Here is a 20,878-nt window from a genome sequence, read left to right as displayed (position 1 = left end):
GCCCCATGGGTCGGGGGCAGGGTCCCGGGGGCAGGCTCCCATGGGTCGGGGCAGGCTCCCGGGGGTCGGGGGCAGGGTCCCGGGGCAGGCACCCGTGGGTCAGGGTCCCGTGGGTCGGGGCAGGGTCCTGGGGGTCGGGTGCAGGACCCCATGGGTTGGGGGCAGGGTCCCGGGGTCAGGGTCCCGGGGGTCGGGGCAGGCGCTCACCATGCAGGCGGCCTGCAGGGCCTCGCTGAGCCCGGCGGCGTTGGGCTGGCACCAGAGCAGGGTCCCGGGGGCAGGGCCCCGGGGGTCGGGGGCAGGGTCCCGGGGGGCAGAGTCCCAGGGGTCGGGGGCAGGCGCTCACCATGCAGGCGGCCTGCAGGGCCTCGCTGAGGCCGGCGGCGTTGGGCTGGCACCAGAGCATGTGGCAGCGGAAGGCGCCCGGGGCGCTGGCCGTGATGAAGGCGAAGGAGCGAACGTCCCGGCCGACGCCCATGAAGGAGAGAAACCGCACCCGGCACTCGCACAGCACGGCCTCCGTCTGCGGGGAGAGCGGGGCTCAGGGCCCGGCACCCCCCACGGCACCTGTCCTGGGGGGGGCAGGGAGCCAGAGCCCCCCACGGCACCTGTCCTGGGGGGGGAGCAGGGAGCCAGAACCCCCCACGGCACCTGTCCTGGGGGGGGAGCAGGGAGCCAGAGCCCCCCACGGCACCTGTCCTGGGGGGAGCAGGGAGCCAGAACCCCCCCACGGCACCTGTCCGGGGGGGCAGGGAGCCAGAACCCCCCCACAGCACATGTCTGGGGGGGAGCAGGGAGCCAGAACCCCCCATGGCACGTGTCCGGTGGGGGAGCAGGGAACTAGAACCCCCCACACGGCACGGCTCCCAGAATCCCCCCCCCCCACACACACACACAGCACATGTCTGGGGGGGGGCCGGGAGCCAGAACCCCCACAGCACCTGTCCTGGGGGCAGAAACAGAACCCCACATGGCATGGCTCCAAGAATCCCCCCCACACACACACACAGCACATGTCTGGGGGGAGCAGGGAGCCAGAACCCCCCCCCCCCACAGCACCTGTCCTGGGGGGGGGGGAGCAGGGAGCCAGAACCCCACACACATAGCATGTGTCCGGGGGGGGGGGCGAAGCAGAGAGCCAGGACCACCCACATGGCATGTGTCGGGTGTGGGAGGGGGGAGTAGGGAGCCAGGACCCTCACAGCACATGTCCTGGAAACCCACCCACGGCACGGCTCCCAGAATCCCCCCCCCCACACACACACACACAGCACATGTGTGGCGGAGCAGGGAGCCAGAACCCCCCATGGCATGGCTCTGAGAACCACCCCCCCGCCCCCGGCACAGCTCCTGCGGGACGGGGCTCAGTGGTTTGAGCATTGGCCTGCTAACCCCAGGGTGGTGAGTTCAGCCCTTGAGGGGGCCACTTAGGGATCTGGGGTAAAATCAGCCCTTGGTCCTGCTGGTGAAGGCAGGGGCTGGACTCAATGACCTTGCAAGGTCCCTTCCAGCTCTAGGAGATTGGCATAGCTCCAATTACATATATAGAGAGAGAGGAAGCCGGGGGTGCAGGGCCTTGTGTCCCCCCCCACTACGTGACACAACTCAACCCCGGAGTGACATCATCACTGGGGTCTTCCCTCCCCCCCAACTCAACCCCCGAGGGGCGGGGGGGTCTCACCTGCGCGTGGGTGAGCGTGGCGGGGTCTCACCTGCGCGTGGGTGACGCTGAGCGGGGGAGGCGGGGTTCTCACCTGCGCGTGCTGAGCGTGGCGGGGGCGGGGCAGCGGGGTCTCACCTGCGCGGTGACGCTGAGCGGCGGAGGGGAGGGGCGGGGGTCTCACCTGCGCGGGTGACGCTGAGCGGCGGGGGAGGGGCGGGGTCTCACCTGCGCGTGGGTGACGCTGAGCGGGCGGGAGGGGCGGGGTCTCACCTGCGCGTGGGACGCTGAGCGTGGCGGGGCAGGGGGTCTCACCTGCGCGTGGGTGACGCTGAGCGGGCGGGAGGGGCAGGGGTCTCACCTGCGCGTGGGTGACGCTGAGCGCGGGAGGGGCGGGGGTCTCACCTGCGCGTGGGTGACGCTGAGCGGCGAGGGGCGGGGGTCTCACCTGCGCGTGGGTGACGCTGAGCGGGGTGGGGAGGGGCGGGGGTCTCACCTGCGCGTGGGTGACGCTGAGCATGGTGGGGAGGGGCGGGGTCTCACCTGCGCGTGGGTGACGCTGAGCAGGGTGGGGAGGGGAGGGGGTCTCACCTGCGCGTGGGTGACGCTGAGCGTGGCGGGGAGGGGAGGGGCGGGGGTCTCACCTGCGCGTGGGTGACGCTGAGCGTGGCGGGGTGGGGAGGGGCGGGGGTCTCACCTGCGCGTGGGTGACGCTGAGCGGTGGGGAGGGGCGGGGTCTCACCTGCGCGTGGGTGACGCTGAGCGTGGCGGGGAGGGGAGGGGGGGTCTCACCTGCGCGTGGGTGACGCTGAGCGGGCGGGGAGGGGAGGGCGGGGTCTCACCTGCGCGTGGGTGACGCTGAGCGGGCGGGGAGGGGAGGGGGTCTCACCTGCGCGTGGGTGACGCTGAGCGGGCGGGGAGGGGCGGGGGTCTCACCTGCGCGTGGGTGACGCTGAGCGCGGGGGAGGGGAGGGGAGGGGAGGGGGTATCACCTGAGCGTGGGAGATGCTGAGCGGTGGGGAGGGGCGGGGGTCTCACCTGCGCGTGGGTGACGCTGAGCGCGGGGAGGAGGCGGGGGTCTCACCTGCGCGTGGGTGACGCTGAGCGGGGTGGGGAGGGGCGGGGTCTCACCTGCGCGTGGGTGAGCGTGGCGGGGTGGGGAGGGGCGGGGTCTCACCTGCGCGTGGGTGACGCTGAGCGGGCGGGGAGGGGAGGGGTCTCACCTGCGCGTGGGTGACGCTGAGCGGTGGGGAGGGGTGGGGGTCTCACCTGCGCGGGGGTGACGCTGAGCGGGGCGGGGGAGGGGCGGGGGGGTCTCACCTGCGCGTGGGTGACGCTGAGCGTGGCGGGGTGGGGGAGGGGCGGGGGGGTCTCACCTGCGCGTGGGTGACGCTGAGCGGGGGGGAGGGGCGGGGGGGTCTCACCTGCGCGTGGGTGACGCTGAGCGTGGCGGGGGCCACGTGGACGTGGCTGGGGGTCCAGTGGTCCCGGCTGGGGGCCGCCAGGGCCGAGTCCAGGGCTGCGTTGATCACGTCCATGCCTGGGAAGGGGCCAAGCAGAGCGGCTGTCAAGCCGTGGGGTGAGCCGGGGCCCCGCTCCCCCCGGCCCAGCCCCCAGCCGTGAGCCCCTTGTGCCCAGGAGCCCCCCTGGCCGTACCCACAGGCCGGGCCACGACCGCGCTGCCCAGGTAGGACACCGGGAACCTCTGCACCAGCTCGGTCCTGGGAGCCGGGAACTCCCCTGTGGAGAGAGACGGGGGTCAGTCTGCGCCGGCAGAGCCGCCCGGCCCCCCCGGCCCCCCACTGCCTGGCCCCCCGGCCCCCCACGGCCTGGCCCCCCGGTCCTCCACCCAGCCCCACACTGCCCGGCCCCACCCTAACCCCACTTCCCGGCGCATCCAGCCCCCCACTGCCTGCCCCCCAGTCCTCCACCCAGCCTGGCCCCGGTCCTCCACCCAGCCCCACACTGCCTGGCCCCGGCCCCACTGCCTGCCCCCAGTCCTCCACCCAGCCTGGCCCAACCCTGCCCGGCCCCCGGCCCCCCACTGCCTGCCCCCGGTCCTCCACCCAGCCTGGCCCCGGTCCTCCACCCAGCCTGGCCCAACCCTGCCCGGCCCCCGGCCCCACTGCCTGCCCCCGGTCCTCCACCCAGCCTGGCCCCCCGGTCCTCCACCCAGCCTGGCCCCCCCAGCCCCCCACGGCCTGCCCCCACGGTCCTCCACCCTGCCCAGCCCAACCCTGCCCGGCCCCCGGCCCCACTGCCTACCCCCGGTCCTCCACCCAGCCTGGCCCAACCCTGCCCGGCCCCCAACCCCCACTGCCTGCCCCCAGTCCTCCACCCAGCCTGGCCCGCCCAGCCCCACTGCCCGGCCCCACCCTAACCCCACTTCCCGGCACCCAGCCCCACTGCCTGGCCCCGGTCCTCCACCCTGCCAGGCCCGCCCAGCCCCACACTGCCCGGCCCCACCCTAACCCCACTTCCCGGCCACCCCAGCCCCACGGCCTGGCCCCGGTCCTTCACCCAGCCCGGCCCGCCCAGCCCCCACTGCCTGGGCCCCAGTCCTCCACCCAGCCTGGCCCCGGCCCCCACTGCCTGGCCCCCAGTCCTCCACCCAGCCCGGCCCCGGTCCTCCACCCAGCCCCACACTGCCTGCCCCGGCCCCCACTGCCCGGCCCCGGCCCCACTGCCTGCCCCTGGTCCTCCCCAGCCTGGCCCAACCCTGCCCGGCCCCCAGCCCCCACTGCCCGGCCCCCGGCCCCGCCCCGGCCCTCCACTGCCTGGCCCCCGGCCCCACGGCCTGGCCCCCGGTCCTCCACCCAGCCCGGCCCGCCCAGCCCCCACTGCCTGGGCCCCAGTCCTCCACCCAGCCTGGCCCCCAGCCCCCACTGCCTGGGCCCCAGTCCTCCACCCAGCCTGGCCCCGGTCCTCCACCCAGCCCCACACTGCCCGGCCCCCGCCCCCACTGCCTGCCCCAGTCCTCCACCCAGCCTGCCCCCGGTCCTCCACCCAGCCTGGCCCAACCCTGCCCGGCCCCACTGCCTGGCCCCTGGCCCCCACTGCCCGGCCCCCGGCCCCCACTGCCTGCCCCCGGTCCTCCACCCAGCCTGGCCCAACCCTGCCTGGCCCCCGGCCCCCACTGCCTGGCCCCTGGCCCCCACTGCCTGGGCCCCAGTCCTCCACCCTGCCAGGCCCGCCCAGCCCCACCCTAACCCCACTGCCCGGCCCACCCAGCCCCACACTGCTCGGCCCCACCCTAACCCCACTTCCCGGCCACCCCAGCCCCCACTGCCTGGCCCCGGTCCTCCACCCAGCCTGGCCCCACACTGCCCGCCCACCCAGCCCCACCCTAACCCCACTTCCCGGCCACCCCAGCCCCCACTGCCTGGCCCCCAGTCCTCCACCCAGCCCGGCCCAACCCTGCCCCACACTGCCCGGCCCGCCCAAGCCCACCCTAACCCCACTTCCCGCCCACCCAGCCCCCGCCCAGTTCAGCCCCACCCTGCCCAGCCCCGCCCAGCCTGGCCCCACCCTGCCGTGAGGCCCCTGTGCCCCGCTACCTTGGAAGGGAATCTCCACCATCCCGGCCTGCTCCAGCGCCAGGCTGCTCACAAGTGCCCGGCTGCTCTGCCGCTGCTCCAGCATCTAGGGGAGCCGGGGTCACAGAGAGTCCGACTGAAGGTGCCCGTCTCCCCCCCCCGGCACCGTGCCTGCCCCCTGGCACTGCCCCTGCCACCAAGCCCAGCACCCTGCGGCACCATGCCCAGACCCCTGGCACCGCGCCCAGCCGCCCCGGCACCACACACGGCCCCCTGGTACCGTGCCCCCCCCCAGCACCATGCCCGGCACCCCCCCGGCACTGCGCTTGGCACTCCCGGGCACCATGCTGGCCCCACTGGCACTATTCCCGGCACCCAGGCACCGCACGTGAGGAACTGGGACTGTTCTGACTGTGGCCTGTGAATGCTGAGTGGGGGGTGTCGGCCTGGGAGGACGATCAATCGGCGCTGGGGGACGGGAGACTGGCCTTGAGGGAGGAGACCTGAGCAGGTAACGTGAGACCCCAGGAAGGGGAGTCTTCGGGGGGGCCCGGAGATGTTGGGGGTCTCACCTGGGAGCACACGGCCTGCAGGCTGGTGGCGATGGGGGGGAGGTTCAGGGAGGTTCGGGGGACCCAGGAGGTCGGGGTCTCACCTGGGAGCAGCCGGCCTGCAGGGTGGTGGCGATGGGGGGGAGGTTCAGGGGAGGTTCGGGGGCCCGGGAGGTCGGGGTCTCACCTGGGAGCACACGGCCTGCAGGCTGGTGGCGATGGGGGGGAGGTTCAGGAGGTTCGGGGGACCCGGGAGGTCGGGGTCTCACCTGGGAGCACACGGCCTGCAGGCTGGTGGCGATGGGGAGGTTCAGGAGGTTTGGGGGACCCGGGAGGTCGGGGGTCTCACCTGGGAGCACACGGCCTGCAGGCTGGTGGCAATGGGGAGGTTCAGGGAGGTTTGGGGCACCCGGGGAGGTCGGGGGTCTCACCTGGGAGCACACGGCCTGCAGGCTGGTGGCGATGGGGGGGAGGTTTGGGGGACCCGGGAGGTCGGGGTCTCACCTGGGAGCACACGGCCTGCAGGCTGGTGGCGATGGGGAGGTTTGGGGGCCCGGGAGGTCGGGGTCTCACCTCGGAGCAGACAGCCTGCAGGCTGGTGGCGATGGGGAGGTTCAGGGGAGGTTTGGGGGCCCGGGAGGTCGGGGTCTCACCTGGGAGCACACGGCCTGCAGGCTGGTGGCGATGGGGGTTCAGGAGGTTCGGGGGCCCGGGAGGTCGGGGTCTCACCTGGGAGCACACGGCCTGCAGGCTGGTGGCGATGGGGAGGTTCAGAGGAGGTTTGGGGGCCCGGGAGGTCGGGGGTCTCACCTGGGAGCACACGGCCTGCAGGCTGGTGGCGATGGGGAGGTTGGGGGACCCGGGAGGTCGGGGTCTCACCTGGGAGCACACGACCTGCAGGCTGGTGGCGATGGGGGGGGAGGTTCGGGGGCACCCGGGGAGGTCGGGGGTCTCACCTGGGAGCACACGGCCTGCAGGCTGGTGGCGATGGGGGGGAGGTTCAGGGGAGGTTCGGGGCACCCGGGAGGTCGGGGGGTCTCACCTGGGAGCACACGGCCTGCAGGCTGGTGGCGATGGGGGGGAGGTTCAGGGGAGGTTCGGGGGGGCCCGGGGAGGTCGGGGGTCTCACCTGGGAGCACACGGCCTGCAGGCTGGTGGCGATGGGCTTGGCTGGTGTCTCGCACCGGAAGACGTGGCATTTCAGCATCTGCGTCAGTGGGTCCCGGGCCACGTAGGCAAAGTCCCTGTGGGTGAGACCCCGAATGTCAGAGCCCCCTGCTGAGCCCTCAGCCTGAGCAGGGGGGTCATGTTCTGGAGATCATGACCTCTGACCCTGCCTGCCAAACTCAGCCCTGCAGCATCTTCCCACCCACCCATCCGGGGGGGCGGGGGGGTTTCCAGGCACCCCCCCCCCCGGGCTCGACACCGGCCAGATCCCGTCCAGCCAGGGGCCAGAGGAGACAGAGGTGTTGGCTGAGATGTGCAATGAGTCTGGAGCCAGTTTCCCCTCACCAAGGGGGCCCCCCATGGGGATGGCAGTGGGGTGCAGAGCCCAGCATCCCCCGGTGGTGGGGTGCAGAGCCCAGCGTCCCCCGGTGGTGGGGTGCAGAGCCCAGCGTTCCCCGGTGGCGGGGTGCAGCGCCCAGCGTCCCCCAGTGGCGGGGTGCAGAACCAAGCATCCCCGGGCGGTGGGGTGCAGGGCCCAGCGTCCCCTGGTAGCGGGGTGCAGAACCCAGCGTCCCTGGCAGTGGGGTGCAGAACCCAGCGTCCCCCGGCGGCGGGGTGCAGGGCCCAGCGTCCCCCGGCGGCGGGGTGCAGGGCCCAGCGTCCCCCGGCGGTGGGGTGCAGAACCCAGCGTCCCCCGGCGGCGGGGTGCAGGGCCCAGCGTCCCCCGGCGGCGGGGTGCAGGGCCCAGCGTCCCCCGGTGGTGGGGTGCAGAGCCCAGCGTCCCCCGGCGGTGGGGTTGACGTAGTGGGGATTGTCCCTTGTTATGCTGTACGTGAGTGTGACGCTCTGTACCTCGGGGGAACCCCCTGCAGCCCCATGTTCATCCCTGTAAAATGACTGTGTGGGATCCAGTGCAAAGTGTGTCGTGTCGGGTGTCTTCGGAAGGCTCCTGATGCACGGAGCAGTGTTGCTATAGTGATGTTAGAGGGTGTAATTTCATGTACATAGTTATGAGGCTGGAAATGTGTCCTCATGGCTTAAAGCAAGCCCAGGCATAACTCTCCAGGAGCAGAGGGCAGTTCACACCTCATCAGGGCCTGGATGGGACAAACCCAGCCCAGCCTCACAGAACGAAGGACACTGGCCCAGGCACCAACAAAGGGTCTGTGGGACTCCCGAGTGAGTCACCCCCCTTCCCTTCCCTTGTCCTGCCCTTGCCACCTCCATCGACAGACACCCCCCCGCGACTGAAGCGCTGATCCAAGGGGAGAGCCGGGCTGAAGGGCAGCCAGCCGGCCTGGGGTGAGACGCATTGAAGTCTGTGAAAGTGTTAAGAGCAGCTCAGAATGCGTTTTGCTTTTATATCATTTCACCAAATCCGACTTGCTGTGCCTTGACTTATCATCACTTAAAATCCGTCTGCGTAGTTAATACGTGTGTGTGTTTGTTTCAGCTGGAGCAGTGCGCTTGGCTGGAGCGCGTCAGAGACTCCCCTGGGGATAACAAGCCTGGCGCATAGCAATGTCTTTGTTCAATTGATGAGCTCATAGAAGCTTGCAGCATCCAGCGGGCACAACTGGACACTGCAAGACGGAGGTTCCTAGGGTTGCGCCTGGGGCCAGGGATATTGGCTAGTGTCATTCGGCTGCTCAATCCAAGGAGCGTATTACATGCCTGGGGCTGTGTGAACAGCCCAGGAGTGGGGTTCTCACAGTGGAGCAGGGTCAGGCTGGCTCCCAGAGTCACAGATTGGAGGGACCTAGTGTGACACAGCAGGAATTTTCCCTGTTATGACATTTATGAGCCTATGGGAGTCTTACTGTTTTTCATTAATACTGTACGTGCCTCAGTTTCACAGAATCTCAGGGTTGGGAGGTATCTAGTCCAACCCCCTGCTCAAAGCAGGACCAATCCCCAGATAGATTTTTGCCCCAGATCCCTAAGTGGCCCCCTCAAGGATTGAACTCACAACCCTGGGTTTAGCAGGCCAATGCTCAAAGCACTGAGCTATCCCCCCTGACATGGCCCTAGACTCCATCTTGCTGCTGTGATTTTCCACAGTAAGAATGGACGGGGCGTCCTTCCATGGGCAGAGAATATAAAACCCCTCCATCTTGTCTTCAATCCTGCTTCTGACCCCTGGAGGGACTTGCCCTGAACGAAGGACTGACTGACCCATCCCAGCGGGGGATGCTCCAGAGACTTGATTTAAACCTGCAGCTTATTCTGTCCCGGCTACAAGCCTGAAAGAACTTTGCCATTACTGTATGTAATTGATTCCATTTAACCAATTCTACCTCTCATCTCTACCTTTTCCCCTTTATGAACAAACCTTTAGATTTTAGATTCTAAAGGATTGGCAACAGCGTGATTTGTGGGTAAGATCTGATGTGTATATTGACCTGGGTCTGGGGCTTGGTCCTTTGGGATCGAGGGAACCTTTTTCTTTCATAACCATTCATCCCCAGGACGAGTGGCACTGGTGGTGATGCTGGGAGACTGGAGTGTCTGAGGGAATTGCTTGTGTGACTTGTGGTTAGCCAGTGGGGTGAGACCAAAGTCCTCTCTGTCTGGCTGGTTTGCTTTGCCTTGGTGTGCAAATGACCCCCAGCCTGGGGCTGTGACTGCCGTGCTCTGAGCAATTTGTCCTGCATTGGCCCTCTCAGAAGGGTCCCACCAAAGCCAGCGTCATTGCGCACGGGGGGTGACAGGGGCCAGGGCACACGGGGGACGGCACCGTACAGCTCTGTGTCCCGGCGAGTTAGGGGGGCTGGGCAAGGGGGCCCCCAAGCTGGACCCTGCCCTGCCTGCAGCCCCAGGGCCCTGTGGTGGTCCCTGCGCCGCGCCCTGCGGGGCTCATCCGGCTCCCCAGAGCCCCCTACCTGCCATCGTCCCGGCCGACGCCCCACACGCGGATGCCGGCCACGGGCTGGGCATGCAGCAGCGTCCGCTCCACCGGCTCCACCAGCCGCAGCGTCTCGCGGTCCAGGAGCAGCAGCATGGTCCGGCCCTGGGGGAGAGCGGGGTCAGGGTGGGGGAGGGGCTCAGAGCGGGGGGGCAGCATAGGGTCAGAGGTCAGGCCTGGGGCAGGGCAGCAGTGGGGGGATGGGGGGGCTGGCTGGGGATTAGCCCCATGGGGACCCCTTTCCCTGCAGCTCACAGCCCAGCCCAGCCCGCGGCCCCAGGGACCGGCCCAGCCCCGCACCTCCCCCCTCCCCCCGGCTGCCCCGCTCACCTGGTCCCAGCCCCCCAGCGGGGGGGCCCCACAGCCGGCCAGCTGGCGGATGCAGGAGTTCACGGCCGCGCTGCTCTTGCCTGGCGCCAGCTCCTCCTCGCTCATCTCCACCCAGCCCAGCGACTGCACCGGGAAGCTCTGGGGAGGGGACACGCCATGGGGCTGCTGCCAGCCACCCCCGCCGACCCCCCCAGGCACAGCCCCCCCCCCAGCTGGCACAGCCCCACCACCACCACCCTGCCAGCCCCTCTTGCCAGAGCCCCACCACCCCTGGCAGAGTCACCACCGCCAGCCACTGGAGGGCCCAGAGGTCTGACCCGGGTGGGGGGGGGGACGGGACGGGCTGGCTGGGCCCAGGGGTCTGACCGGGGGTGAATGATACCAGGCTAAATGGGCGCACTTGCTGGCAGCTCTTCCCAGCGCTGTGACAACAGTCACGCAGCAGCCCCTGCTGTCCCGGCGCCGTGACGACAGTAACCCAGCATCCCTGTTGCCCTGGGTGTCATGACGACAGTAACCCGGTGTAACAAAGTGGGACTGTTCTTAATGTTTCTGCTGAATACTGTGTGGGTGCCTCAGTTTCCCCTATGCATTTCTTAAGTCTCCAGTGCCCATAAATGGCTGACACTCTGGCTCCTGGCAACTAATGGCCGGGGCCCTTCCCCCCTGCCAGGGGATGGCTGAAGGAGAACAAAGAGATCAGGTGACCTCCTGGCCTGGAAAAGAGACAAAGGCCAGAGAGGAGGGGCTGGGGGGGTTTCAGTTTGGAGCTGGCTGGGGACGGGAAGTGAGGGCAGACGGGGGTGTCTGGCTCGCTGGGCCCCAGAATGGACCTGGCCGAGGGGTCCGGTTCTCTGTACCTACAAGCTCTGTGTTAGACCCTGTTCCTGTCATCGAATAAACCTCTGTGTGACTGGCTGGCTGAGAGTCACGTCTGACTGCGCAGTGGGGGGGCAGGACCCGGTGGCTTCCCCAGGACCCCACCTGGGCGGACTCGCTGGGGGAAGCGCACGGAGGGGCAGAGGATGCTGAATGCTCCAAGGAGAGACCCAGGAGGTGAAGCCGTGGGAGCTTCTTGCCCTGCAGACAGGCTGCTCCGAGGGAGAGGAGGCTCCCCAGAGTCCTGCCTGGCTTGGTGGGGAGCAGCTCCAGAGCATCGCCCGGGGACTCCGTGACACCTGGCAGCCCTGCTGCCCCGGCACCATGGCGACAGTAACCCGGCAGCCCTGCTGCCCCGGCACCATGGTGACAGTAACCCGGCAGCCCTGCTGCCCCGGCACCATGACGACAGTAACCCGGCAGCCGTACCTTGGAGCCCGGGGGTGAGCCCAGCTGCAGCGTCTGTTCCTTGGCTTTCGGCGCACTGAGGAAGAGCAAGAGAGGCTGGTGACGCCCTGGGTACTGCCTGGCCCCCTGCCCCCTATGGGAAGGGCCCCGGGCTGATCCCTGTCACCCCCAGCCCGTGGGTCACAGGGCAAAGCCTCACAAAGGGGATCCTGTAGGGGTGCCTGACTCCCAGCCCCACTGCCTCGGTGCACAGCCTGGCCCCGGCAGCCCTGCCCTACTCACCGGAGGCTCAGCAGTGCCAGGTGCAGGGTGGGCTGCTCCAAGTCCTGCTGCCCCAGCTCCGGGGTCCCCTCCTCCGACGGGACGTCCTGGGCGAGGGACAGAGAGTCACAGCAGGTCGGGCTGGTGTGACGGGATTGACACACACTGGGACCGTAGAGATCAGGGTTGCAACCAAGGTCCTGTAGTGGCACCAAATCTTGTACAAAGGGGGTGAGATGAGGTGTCTAAGCCCCGGTTCTGGGTGGCTGGTTACGATTACGCTGGCTGGGTGCGTGTATCATTGTTCTGTTTAAAGTTATGAGTATTGGCTCTGTTCTGTCTGTAGTTCAAACCTGTGCTGTGCTTCTGGGAGACACCCCAGACACGCTGGTGTCAGCTCGGCCTAGCCGGCTTGACGGCCCATTAAGGGCCATCAGGTATTGTGAGGCAGGGAGTGGGGGGTGTTGGCCTGGGGATGTTGGGTGGGAGTTTCACTACTTTACTGTCTGCATTAATACCGATGGGGATGGGATATCAGCGGCGACTTCACTTGAGGGACGATGCCTGGGCCTAGCATGGGGGCTGGGGCCAGGTGACACCTTCTGCCGGGGAAACTGGACAAAGGCTGGAGAAGGAGCCGGGGGCAGGGTGGGGGGTGGCTGGGGGAGACGGCTGGGGGGGTTTAGTTCGGAGCTCGCTGGGGAGATGGGGGAAGGCCTAGAACTGGGGTCTGGGCTCCCTGGGGCTCCCCAGAGGGACCGGGCTGAGGGGTCCTGGTTGTACCCACAAGCCCTGCCTGGGACTGTTCCTGTCGGCTAATAACCCTTCTGTGTTCCTGCCTGGCTGAGAGTCCCGGTGAATCGAGGAATGGGGGGTGCAGGGCCCCGACTCCCCCACACTCCATGACAGGGGGTGACCCCTGGACTGGACTGGGGCCCCGGGCCCTGCAGCTCTCAGGGGAGGCCCTGGGCCCCGTCTCTGTCCGAGGCTCCCTGCGGCGAATCCAGCCCAGCCAGGCCCCGGCGAGGGGCTGGTCCATCCCCGTCAGGGCGCGATGATCCCCAAGACGCTGGCAGGTCCCACTGAGCAGTCCCCTGGCTACTGGCTGCCAGGCCAGCGCTAAGCCATGAGACAGGAGCCAGCCCAAGCTCTGCTCTCCGTTCCCCTCGCTCCCTGGCTCCGGGCGCCCTGCTCTTACCGGGGATTGTTTGGGGCTTTGTATGTCTGATCCTCCGCTGACCTGAGCTGGTGTCACCCTTGTCCTTCCACCCAGACAGGCGGTGACCCCCCCCCCCACGGCACTCACTGGGTGGCCACACAAAGGACAGAGGGAAACAAGCCATTTACAACACACACTTTGCTTCTCTACAGAGGAAAATGGACACTAACCTAACTGAATTCCTACACGCCTGTGACGTTATTGATGTAATCTGGGACCATATAGAACATGGTTACAACCAAGGTCCTGTAACGGCACCAAATCTTATGTAAAGGGGGTGTGATGGAGCAGGGACTGTCTGTGTGGGGGATGGGGGAGAGCAGGGGCTGTCTGTGTGGTTGGTAGGTGAGAGCCAGGTCTGCAGCGGTAACATGAGCCTGGCCTGGGGGAGGGGAGGTCGTCACCTCTGGCTGGGGCTAGACAAAGGGAAGGGGGGAGTGGAGTCAGTCTTCGGTTTGGGAGCTGGGAGGTGGGTTTACAGGGGAACCCTTGCTGGATTCCAGACACCCTGAACCCCCAGAAGGGCCAGATTGAGGGGTCCTGGCTCTGCACACAAGCTGGGCCGTATCCTGTGTTCCTGTTGTTCAATAAACCTTCTGTTTTACTGGCTGGCTGAGAGTCACTGTGAGTTCAGGAAGAGGGGTGCAGGGCCGGACTCCCCCACACTCCGTGACAGGGGGTCATATGAGGTGTCTAAGACCAGGTTATGGGTGGCTGGTTAGGATTATGCTGTCTGGGCGCATGTGTCATTTTGTAGTTGAAGTTATGAATATTGGCTCTGTTCTGTTGTACTTCAAACTTGTGCTGTGCTTCTGGGTGACACCCCAGACGAGTTGGTGTTAGCCCTGCCTAGCCTGCATGATGGCCCATTAAGGACCATCAGCTACACAATTAACCCATGGAGAGAAGGCAGATACGCCTTGTAACTCAGCAAATATGCAGGGACTGGCCCATGTGACTCCAGACTCCATTTTGCTGTAATTTTCCACAGTGAAGACAAAGGGATTCTTACACCTGGAAAAGCCTATCTAAGGCTGATGCCTCATCTCCATCTTGTCTTCAATCCTGCTTCTGACCTCTGGAGGGACTTTGCCACAAACTGAAGCTCTACACCAGGGACTGAGGACCCATCCCAGCGGGGGATGTTCCAGAGACTTAAATTGAACCTGCAGTTTACTCCATCACTGCTGCAAGCCTGAACTAAGAACTTTGCCATTACTGTATGTAATTGATTCCATTTAACCAATTCTACCTCTCATCTCTACCTTTTTCCCTTTGTAAATAAACCTTTAGATTTTAGATTCTAAAGGATTGGCAACAGCGTGATTTGTGGGTAAGATCTGATGTGTATATTGACCTGGGTCTGGGGCTTGGTCCTTTGGGATCAGAGAACCGTTTTCTTTTACTGGGGTGTTGGTTTTCATAACCATTCATCCCCAGGACGAGTGCACTGGTGGTGATACTGGGAGACTGGAGTGTCTAAGGAAATTGCTTGTGTGACTTGCGGTTAGCCAGTGGCAGGGCCGGCTCTACTGTTTTTGCCGCCCCAAGCAGCGCGCCAAATTGCCGCCGCGGACAGCGGGAGCAGTCCGTGTGCCGATAGGGCGGCACGCGCGTTTCCGTGGTGGCAGCAATTCGGTGGCAGCATCTGTCTTCAGCCGGAAGACAGAAGCTGTGCCACTGCGGACAACTGAACATAGAAGCTGCCGCTGAATTGCCACCGTCGCAGAAATGCGCCTGCCGCCCTAACGGCACAGGGACTGCCCCCGCCGTCTGCAGTGGCCATTCGGCGCACTGCTTGGGGGCAAAAACACCCGGACTGGCGCCCCTTGCAGACTGGCGCCCCAAGCACCTGCTTGGAATGCTGGTGCCTGGAGCCGGCCCTGGACAGTGGGGTGAGACCGAAGTCCTCTTGGTCTGGCTGGTCTGGTTTGCCTTAGAGGTGGAAAAACCCCAGCCTAGGGCTGTGACTGCCCTGTTTGGTGGGGTCCCGGCAGAACCGCATCGTCACAGTGCCACAAGGGGCCACACAGTGCTTCTCTTAACTCACCCAACACAGCTGTTAATCTAGCCAGCTACATTCTTAGCCCGGCAGAAGAGTCTGTCCTATCTCGGGGCCTCTGCCCCTCCACCCCCACAAACACGATACGGTTCTGCCGTGACCTAGAATCCTACTTGCGACACCTCCGACTCAAGGGATATTTCCAGCGCAGCACTGAACAGCAGACGAACCCACAGAAACCTCCCTACCAACACTTCCGAAAGAAGGATTCTGCGTGGACTCCTCCTGACGGTCGCAACAACAGACTGGACTGCTACAGAGAGCGCTTCCGCCGACGTGCACGGGCTGAAACTGTGGAAAAGCAGCATCACTTGCCCCAGAACCTCAGCCGTGCAGAACACAACGCCATCCACAGCCTCAGGAAGAACTCCGACATCGTAATCAAAGGGGCTGACAAAGGAGGTGCTGCCGTCATCATGAACAGGTCGGAGTACGAACAGGAGGCCGCTAGGCAGCTCTCCAACACCCCATTCTACAGGCCATTATCCTCCGATCCCACTGAGAGGTACCAAAAGAAACTGCACCATCTGCTCAGGAAACTCCTTGCTATAGCCCAGGAACAAATCTACACGGACACACCCCTGCAGCCCCAAGCAGGGGTATTCTATCTGCTACCCAAAATCCATAAACCTGGAAACCCTGGACGCCCCATCATCTCAGGCATTGGCACCCTAACGGCAGGACTGTCTGGCTATGTGGACTCTCTCCTCAGGCCCTACGCTACCAGCACTCCCAGCTATCTTCGAGACACCACTGACTTCCTGAGGAAACTACAATCCACCGGTGATCCTCCAGAAAACACCATCCTGGCCACTATGGATGTGGAAGCCCTCTACACCCACATTCCACACAGAGATGGACTACAAGCCATCAGGAACAGTATCCCTGATAATGTCACAGCAAACCTGGTGGCTGAACTTTGTGACTTTGTCCTCACCCACAACTATTTCAGATTTGGGGACAATTTATACCTTCAAGTCAGCGGCACTGCTATGGGTACCCGCATGGCCCCACAGTATGCCAACATTTTTATGGCTGACTTAGAACAATGCTGCCTCAGCTCTCGTCCCCAACACCCCTACTCTACTTGTGCTACATTGATGACATCTTCATCATCTGGACCCATGGAAAAGAAGCCCTCGAGGAATTCCACCAGGATTTCAACGATTTCCATCCCACCATCAACCTCAGCCTGGAGCAGTCCACACGAGAGATCCATTTCCTGGACACTACAGTGCTAATAAGTGATGGTCACATAAACACCACCCTATAAGTCTGACAAATCTGACATCAGGAATTATAACATTAAAAACCAGCAGGAGAACACTTCAACCTCTCTGGTCACTCAATAACAGACCTAAAAGTGGCAATTCTTCAACAAAAAAACTTCAAAAACAGACTCCAACATGACCTTGCAGAACAGGAGGGATAGCTCAGTGGTTTGAGCATTGGCCTGCTAAACCCAGGGTTGTGAGCTCAATCCTTGAGGGGGATCTAGGACCAAAGTCTGTCTGGGGATTGGTCCTGCTTTGAGCAAGGGGTTGGACCAGATACCTCCTGAGATTCTATGTGAAATTAATTTACAAACTGGACACCATTAAATTAGGCCTGAAGAAAGACTAGGAGTGGATGGGTCATTACACAAACTAAACTATTTCCCCTACCGTTACTCACACCTTCTTGTTAATGGTTGGAAATGGGCCCTCCTGATTATCACTACGAAAGCTTTTCTAATCCTGCTGATAATAGCTCACCTTAACTGATTAGTCCCGTTAGAGTTAGTATGGCAACCCCCATTGTTCCATGTTCTCTGTGTATATATCTCTTCCTACTGTATGTTCCAGCCTATGCGTCCGATGAAGTGGGTTCTAGCCCACGAAAGCTTACGCCCAAAGAAATGTGTTCGTCTCTAGGGTGCCACGAGGACTCCTTGTTGTTTTGCTGATACAGACTAACACGGCTCCCCCTCTGTAACAATAGTACAGAACGTCCCCCCGGACACAGGCCCGGTCTCTCAGACGGGCTGTGGTGCCCAGCACACCCTACAGCGACCCGGCCTGAGCTTTGTTGCCGTTCTCCAGCTGCTGGCTGGGTGGTGAGTGCCTCCATACCCGCCCGGCCTGGGGGTGCCCCCTTCTCACTCCTCCGCCTGCCCTGCCCGGCCTGGACGCCCCCTGGCACCGGCTCCCGCCACACAGCGCCGCACTCACCTTCCAGCCCTCAGCCTCCGCCAAGCGCTCGGCCTCCACACAGCCCGTCCAGGTCAGCTGCAGAGAGCGGGACAGACACCAGCCAGTGGGGGTCAGTGGCCTTGTGACAAAGTGGGGCTGTTCTTAATGTTTGCTCTGAATACTGGGTGGGTGCCTCAGTTTCCCCTCTGCAGTTCTGAGGTATCTAGGTGGTGGGCTAAGGGGGTGTGATCGCTGCAGAGCCCTCGGGGACCAGTGTGATGGTGTCTGCACAGAGAATGGCCGACACCCTGTCTGCTGGCAACAGATGGCCTGGGCCCCTCCCCTGCAAGGTGCCAGCTGAATGTGCGGGAGAACAAAGGGATCAGGTGACCTCCTGGCCCGGGAAAGAGAGAAAGGCCAGAGGTGGGGCTGGAGAGTTTCAGTTTGGAGATGGGGGGAGGCCCAGACCCGGGGGAGGTCCCTGGGGCACCGGCAGCGTCTCCCCAGGGTGTGGGGGGGGGTCCCTGGGGCACCGGCAGCGTCTCCCAGGGTGTGGGGAGTCCCTGGGGCACCGGCAGCGTCTCCCAGGGTGTGGGGTCCCTGGGGCACCGGCAGCGTCTCCCAGGGTGTGTGTGTGGGGGTCCTGGGGCACTGGCAGCGTCTCCCAGGGTGTGTGTGGGGTCCCTGGGGCACCAGCAGCGCCTCCCAGGGTGTGTGGGGTCCCTGGGGCATCGGCAGCGTCTCCCCAGGGTGTGGGGGGGGGGTCCCTGGGGCACCGGCAGCGTCTCCCAGGGTGTGGGGGGGGTCCCTGGGGCACCGGCAGCGTCTCCCCAGGGTGTGTTTGGGGGGTCCCTGGGGCACCGGCAGCGTCTCCCAGGTGTGTGTGTGTGGGGGTCCCTGGGGCACTGGCAGCGTCTCCCGAGGGTGTGTTTGGGGGTCCCTGGGGCACTGGCAGCGTCTCCCCAGGGTGTGTGGGGGGTCCCTGCGGCACTGCCAGCGTCGCCCGAGGGTGTGATTGGGGGCTCCCTGGGGCACTGGCAGCGTCTCCCCAGGGTGTGTTTGGGGGGTCCCTGGGGCACCGGCAGCGTCTCCCCAGGGTGTGTGTGTGGGGGGGGTCCCTGGGGCACTGGCAGCGTCTCCCGAGGGTGGGGTTGGGGGGTCCCTGGGGCACCGGCGGGGTCTCGCCGGGGGGTGGGGGGGGGGGGAGTCCCTGGGGCACTGGCAGCGTCTCCCGAGGGTGTGTTTGGGGGGTCCCTGGGGCACTGGCAGCGTCTCCCAAGGGTGTGTTTGGGGGGTCCCTGGGGCACTGGCAGCGTCTCCCCAGGGTGTGTGTGTGGGGGGGGTCCCTGGGGCACTGGCAGCGTCTCCCGAGGGTGTGTTTGGGGGGTCCCTGGGGCACCGGCAGCGTCTCCCCAGGGTGTGGGGGGGGGGGGAGTCCCTGGGGCACTGGTGTGGTGGAGTAGGGACTGTCTGTGTGGGGGATGGGAGAGCCGGGGAGGATTTTAGGTGAGATGCAGGTATTCAGACTGTAAGAGGAGCTAGGCCTGGGGGAGGGGAGGTGACACCTCGGCCCAGGAGCTGCACAAAGGAAAGGCGCTGAGTGGACGGGGTGGGGTCAGTCTTCGGTTTGGGACCAGGGAGGTGGGTTTTCAGGGGAACCTAGGCTGGAATTCAGACACCCTGCACCCCCAGAAGGACCAGTTTGAGGGGTCCTGGCTGTATCTCCAAGCTCTGCTGTAGCCTGAGCTCCTGTGTCCAATAAACCTTCTGTGTTACTGGCTGGCTGAGAGTCACTGTGGGTCCCAGGAAGAGGGGCGCAGGGCCGGACTCCCCCACACTCCGTGACAACTGGCAGCGTCTCCCCAGGGTGGGGGGGGGTCCCTGGGGCACCGGCAGCGTCTCCCCCTGGTGGGGGGGGTCCCTGGGGCACCAGCAGCGGGGGGGGGTCCCTGGGGCACCGGCAGCATCTCCCCAGGGTGTGTGGGGGGGTCCCTGGGGCCCGGGCAGTGTCTCCCAATGGTGGGGGTCCCTGGGGCACCAGCAGCGGGGGTCCCTGGGGCACTGGCAGCATCTCCCCAGGGTGTGTGTGGGGGTCCCTGGGGCACTGGCAGCGTCTCCCCAGGGTGTGTGGGGGGTCCCTGGGGCACCGGCAGCGTCTCCCCAGGGTGTGGGGGGGGTCCCTGGGGCACCGGCAGCGTCTCCCCAGGGTGTGGGGGGGGGTCCCTGGGGCACCGGCAGCATCTCCCCAGGGTATGTGGGGGGTCCCTGGGGCACCGGCAGCGGGGGTGTGTGTCCCTGGGGCACTGGCAGCGTCTCCCCAGGGTGTGTGGGGGGTCCCTGGGGCACCGGCAGCATCTCCCCAGGGTGTGTGTGGGGGTCCCTTGGGCACCGGCAGCGTCTCCCCAGGGTGTGGGGGGGGTCCCTGGGGCACTGGCAGCGTCTCCCCAGGGTGGGGGTGTCCGCGGGGCTCTCACCTGCTGCTCCTCGGTGGGCGTATTCCCCTGGGAGTCACGGTCGGGGCCACAGCCCCCCTCGCCCTGCCCCAGGTCTGCGGGCGGCTCCCACTGCGTGGTGCCCGTGGGGATGTGCCAGTAGTAGGTGCCTGAGGCATCCTGCACCCTCACCCATCCGGCAGGCAGGTCCGAGTCCGTCTCGAAGGCGTTGCGGGCCCAGGCAGTGTCTGTGGAAGGAGGGGGTGTGAGCGGGGCCAGGCCCCCCCAGGGAGTCAGGACGGGCCTGAGCCGGGGCATGACGAGGCCCCCACACCGGCCCAGGCCCCAGCACACCCACACCCCCACCGCCCTGCCCCTCACTATGCCTGCTCGTTCCCCACGGCCGGCCCTCAGCTGAGCCCCCCAGACCTTTGCAGGGCCGCTGCTTCCCAGGGCCACTCCAGCCAGGCCTGGGGCTCCGGCTGCATTGACTCGCACGGTGCTACGGGATGCCCAGCACCCACTTGCTCGGGGCCCAGCCAGGCCCCCCCGTCACCCCCCATTTCCCGGCGTGACGGGCACCGGGCTGGGAACAGCCCCTGCGGGGCCCCTGCGAACAGCCTGGAACCCGGCGCCCCCGTTACAATGATGGGCAGTGTCCGGTCAGGGCCTCGCCCGGACGGCACCAAGTCAGACACCTCTGAGCCTCTGCCTATGACACAGTCCCTTCGTCGTCGTCCCGCAGCCAGATCCAGCCGAGCTGGGCACCAGACCCGGCCGAGCCCCGGCCAGACCCAGCCGAGCCCCGGCCAGACCCAGCCGAGCCCGGCACCAGACCCAGCCGAGCCCCGGACAGACCCAGCCGAGCCCGGCACCAGACCCAGCCGAGCCCCGGCCAGACCCAGCCGAGCCCGGCACCAGACCCAGTCGAGCCCTGGCCAGACCCAGCCGAGCCCGGCACCAGACCCAGCCGAGCCCGGCACCAGACCCCGCCGAGCCCCGGCCAGACCCAGCCGAGCCCGGCACCAGACCCAGCCAAGCCCCGGCCAGACCCAGCCGAGCCCGGCACCAGACCCAGCCGAGCCCCAGCCAGACCCAGCCGAGCTCCAGCCAAACCCAGCCGAGCCCGGCACCAGACCCAGCCGAGCTCCAGCCCCAGACCCAGCCGAGCCCGGCACCAGACCCAGCCGAGCCCCGGCCAGACCCAGCCGAGCCCGGCACCAGACCCAGCCAAGCCCGGCACCAGACCCAGCCGAGCTCCAGCCAGACCCAGCCGAGCCCAGCACCAGACCCGGCC

The 20,878-nt window shown here is 66.1% G+C and overlaps 1 protein-coding gene across 4 annotated transcripts in view; it reads right to left on the bottom strand.

The window, feature by feature from the left end:
• Nucleotides 1-20,878, bottom strand: part of APBB1 (amyloid beta precursor protein binding family B member 1) — a 39,465-nt gene that overhangs the window by 1,738 nt on the left and 16,849 nt on the right. For 3 of the 4 annotated variants that reach the window (XM_039520051.1, XM_039520052.1, XM_039520049.1), the window contains exons 4-14: nt 19,624-19,829; nt 17,189-17,245; nt 11,719-11,804; nt 11,458-11,512; nt 10,150-10,287; nt 9,797-9,924; nt 6,877-6,991; nt 5,218-5,302; nt 3,317-3,400; nt 3,085-3,200; nt 347-523 (exon numbers count right to left, since the gene is read on the bottom strand). In XM_039520051.1, coding sequence (XP_039375985.1) covers nt 347-523; nt 3,085-3,200; nt 3,317-3,400; nt 5,218-5,302; nt 6,877-6,991; nt 9,797-9,924; nt 10,150-10,287; nt 11,458-11,512; nt 11,719-11,804; nt 17,189-17,245; nt 19,624-19,829 — 1,247 coding nt within the window. The remainder of the gene's footprint in view (nt 1-346; nt 524-3,084; nt 3,201-3,316; nt 3,401-5,217; nt 5,303-6,876; nt 6,992-9,796; nt 9,925-10,149; nt 10,288-11,457; nt 11,513-11,718; nt 11,805-17,188; nt 17,246-19,623; nt 19,830-20,878) is intronic. The other variant, XM_039520050.1, reaches the window with a different exon arrangement.

The sequence above is a fragment of the Mauremys reevesii genome, linkage group 1 (assembly GCF_016161935.1).
Source record: "Mauremys reevesii isolate NIE-2019 linkage group 1, ASM1616193v1, whole genome shotgun sequence".
In the NCBI taxonomy this organism is placed as follows: Eukaryota; Metazoa; Chordata; order Testudines; family Geoemydidae; genus Mauremys; species Mauremys reevesii.
This window is presented reverse-complemented; position numbering and strand designations above follow the sequence as displayed.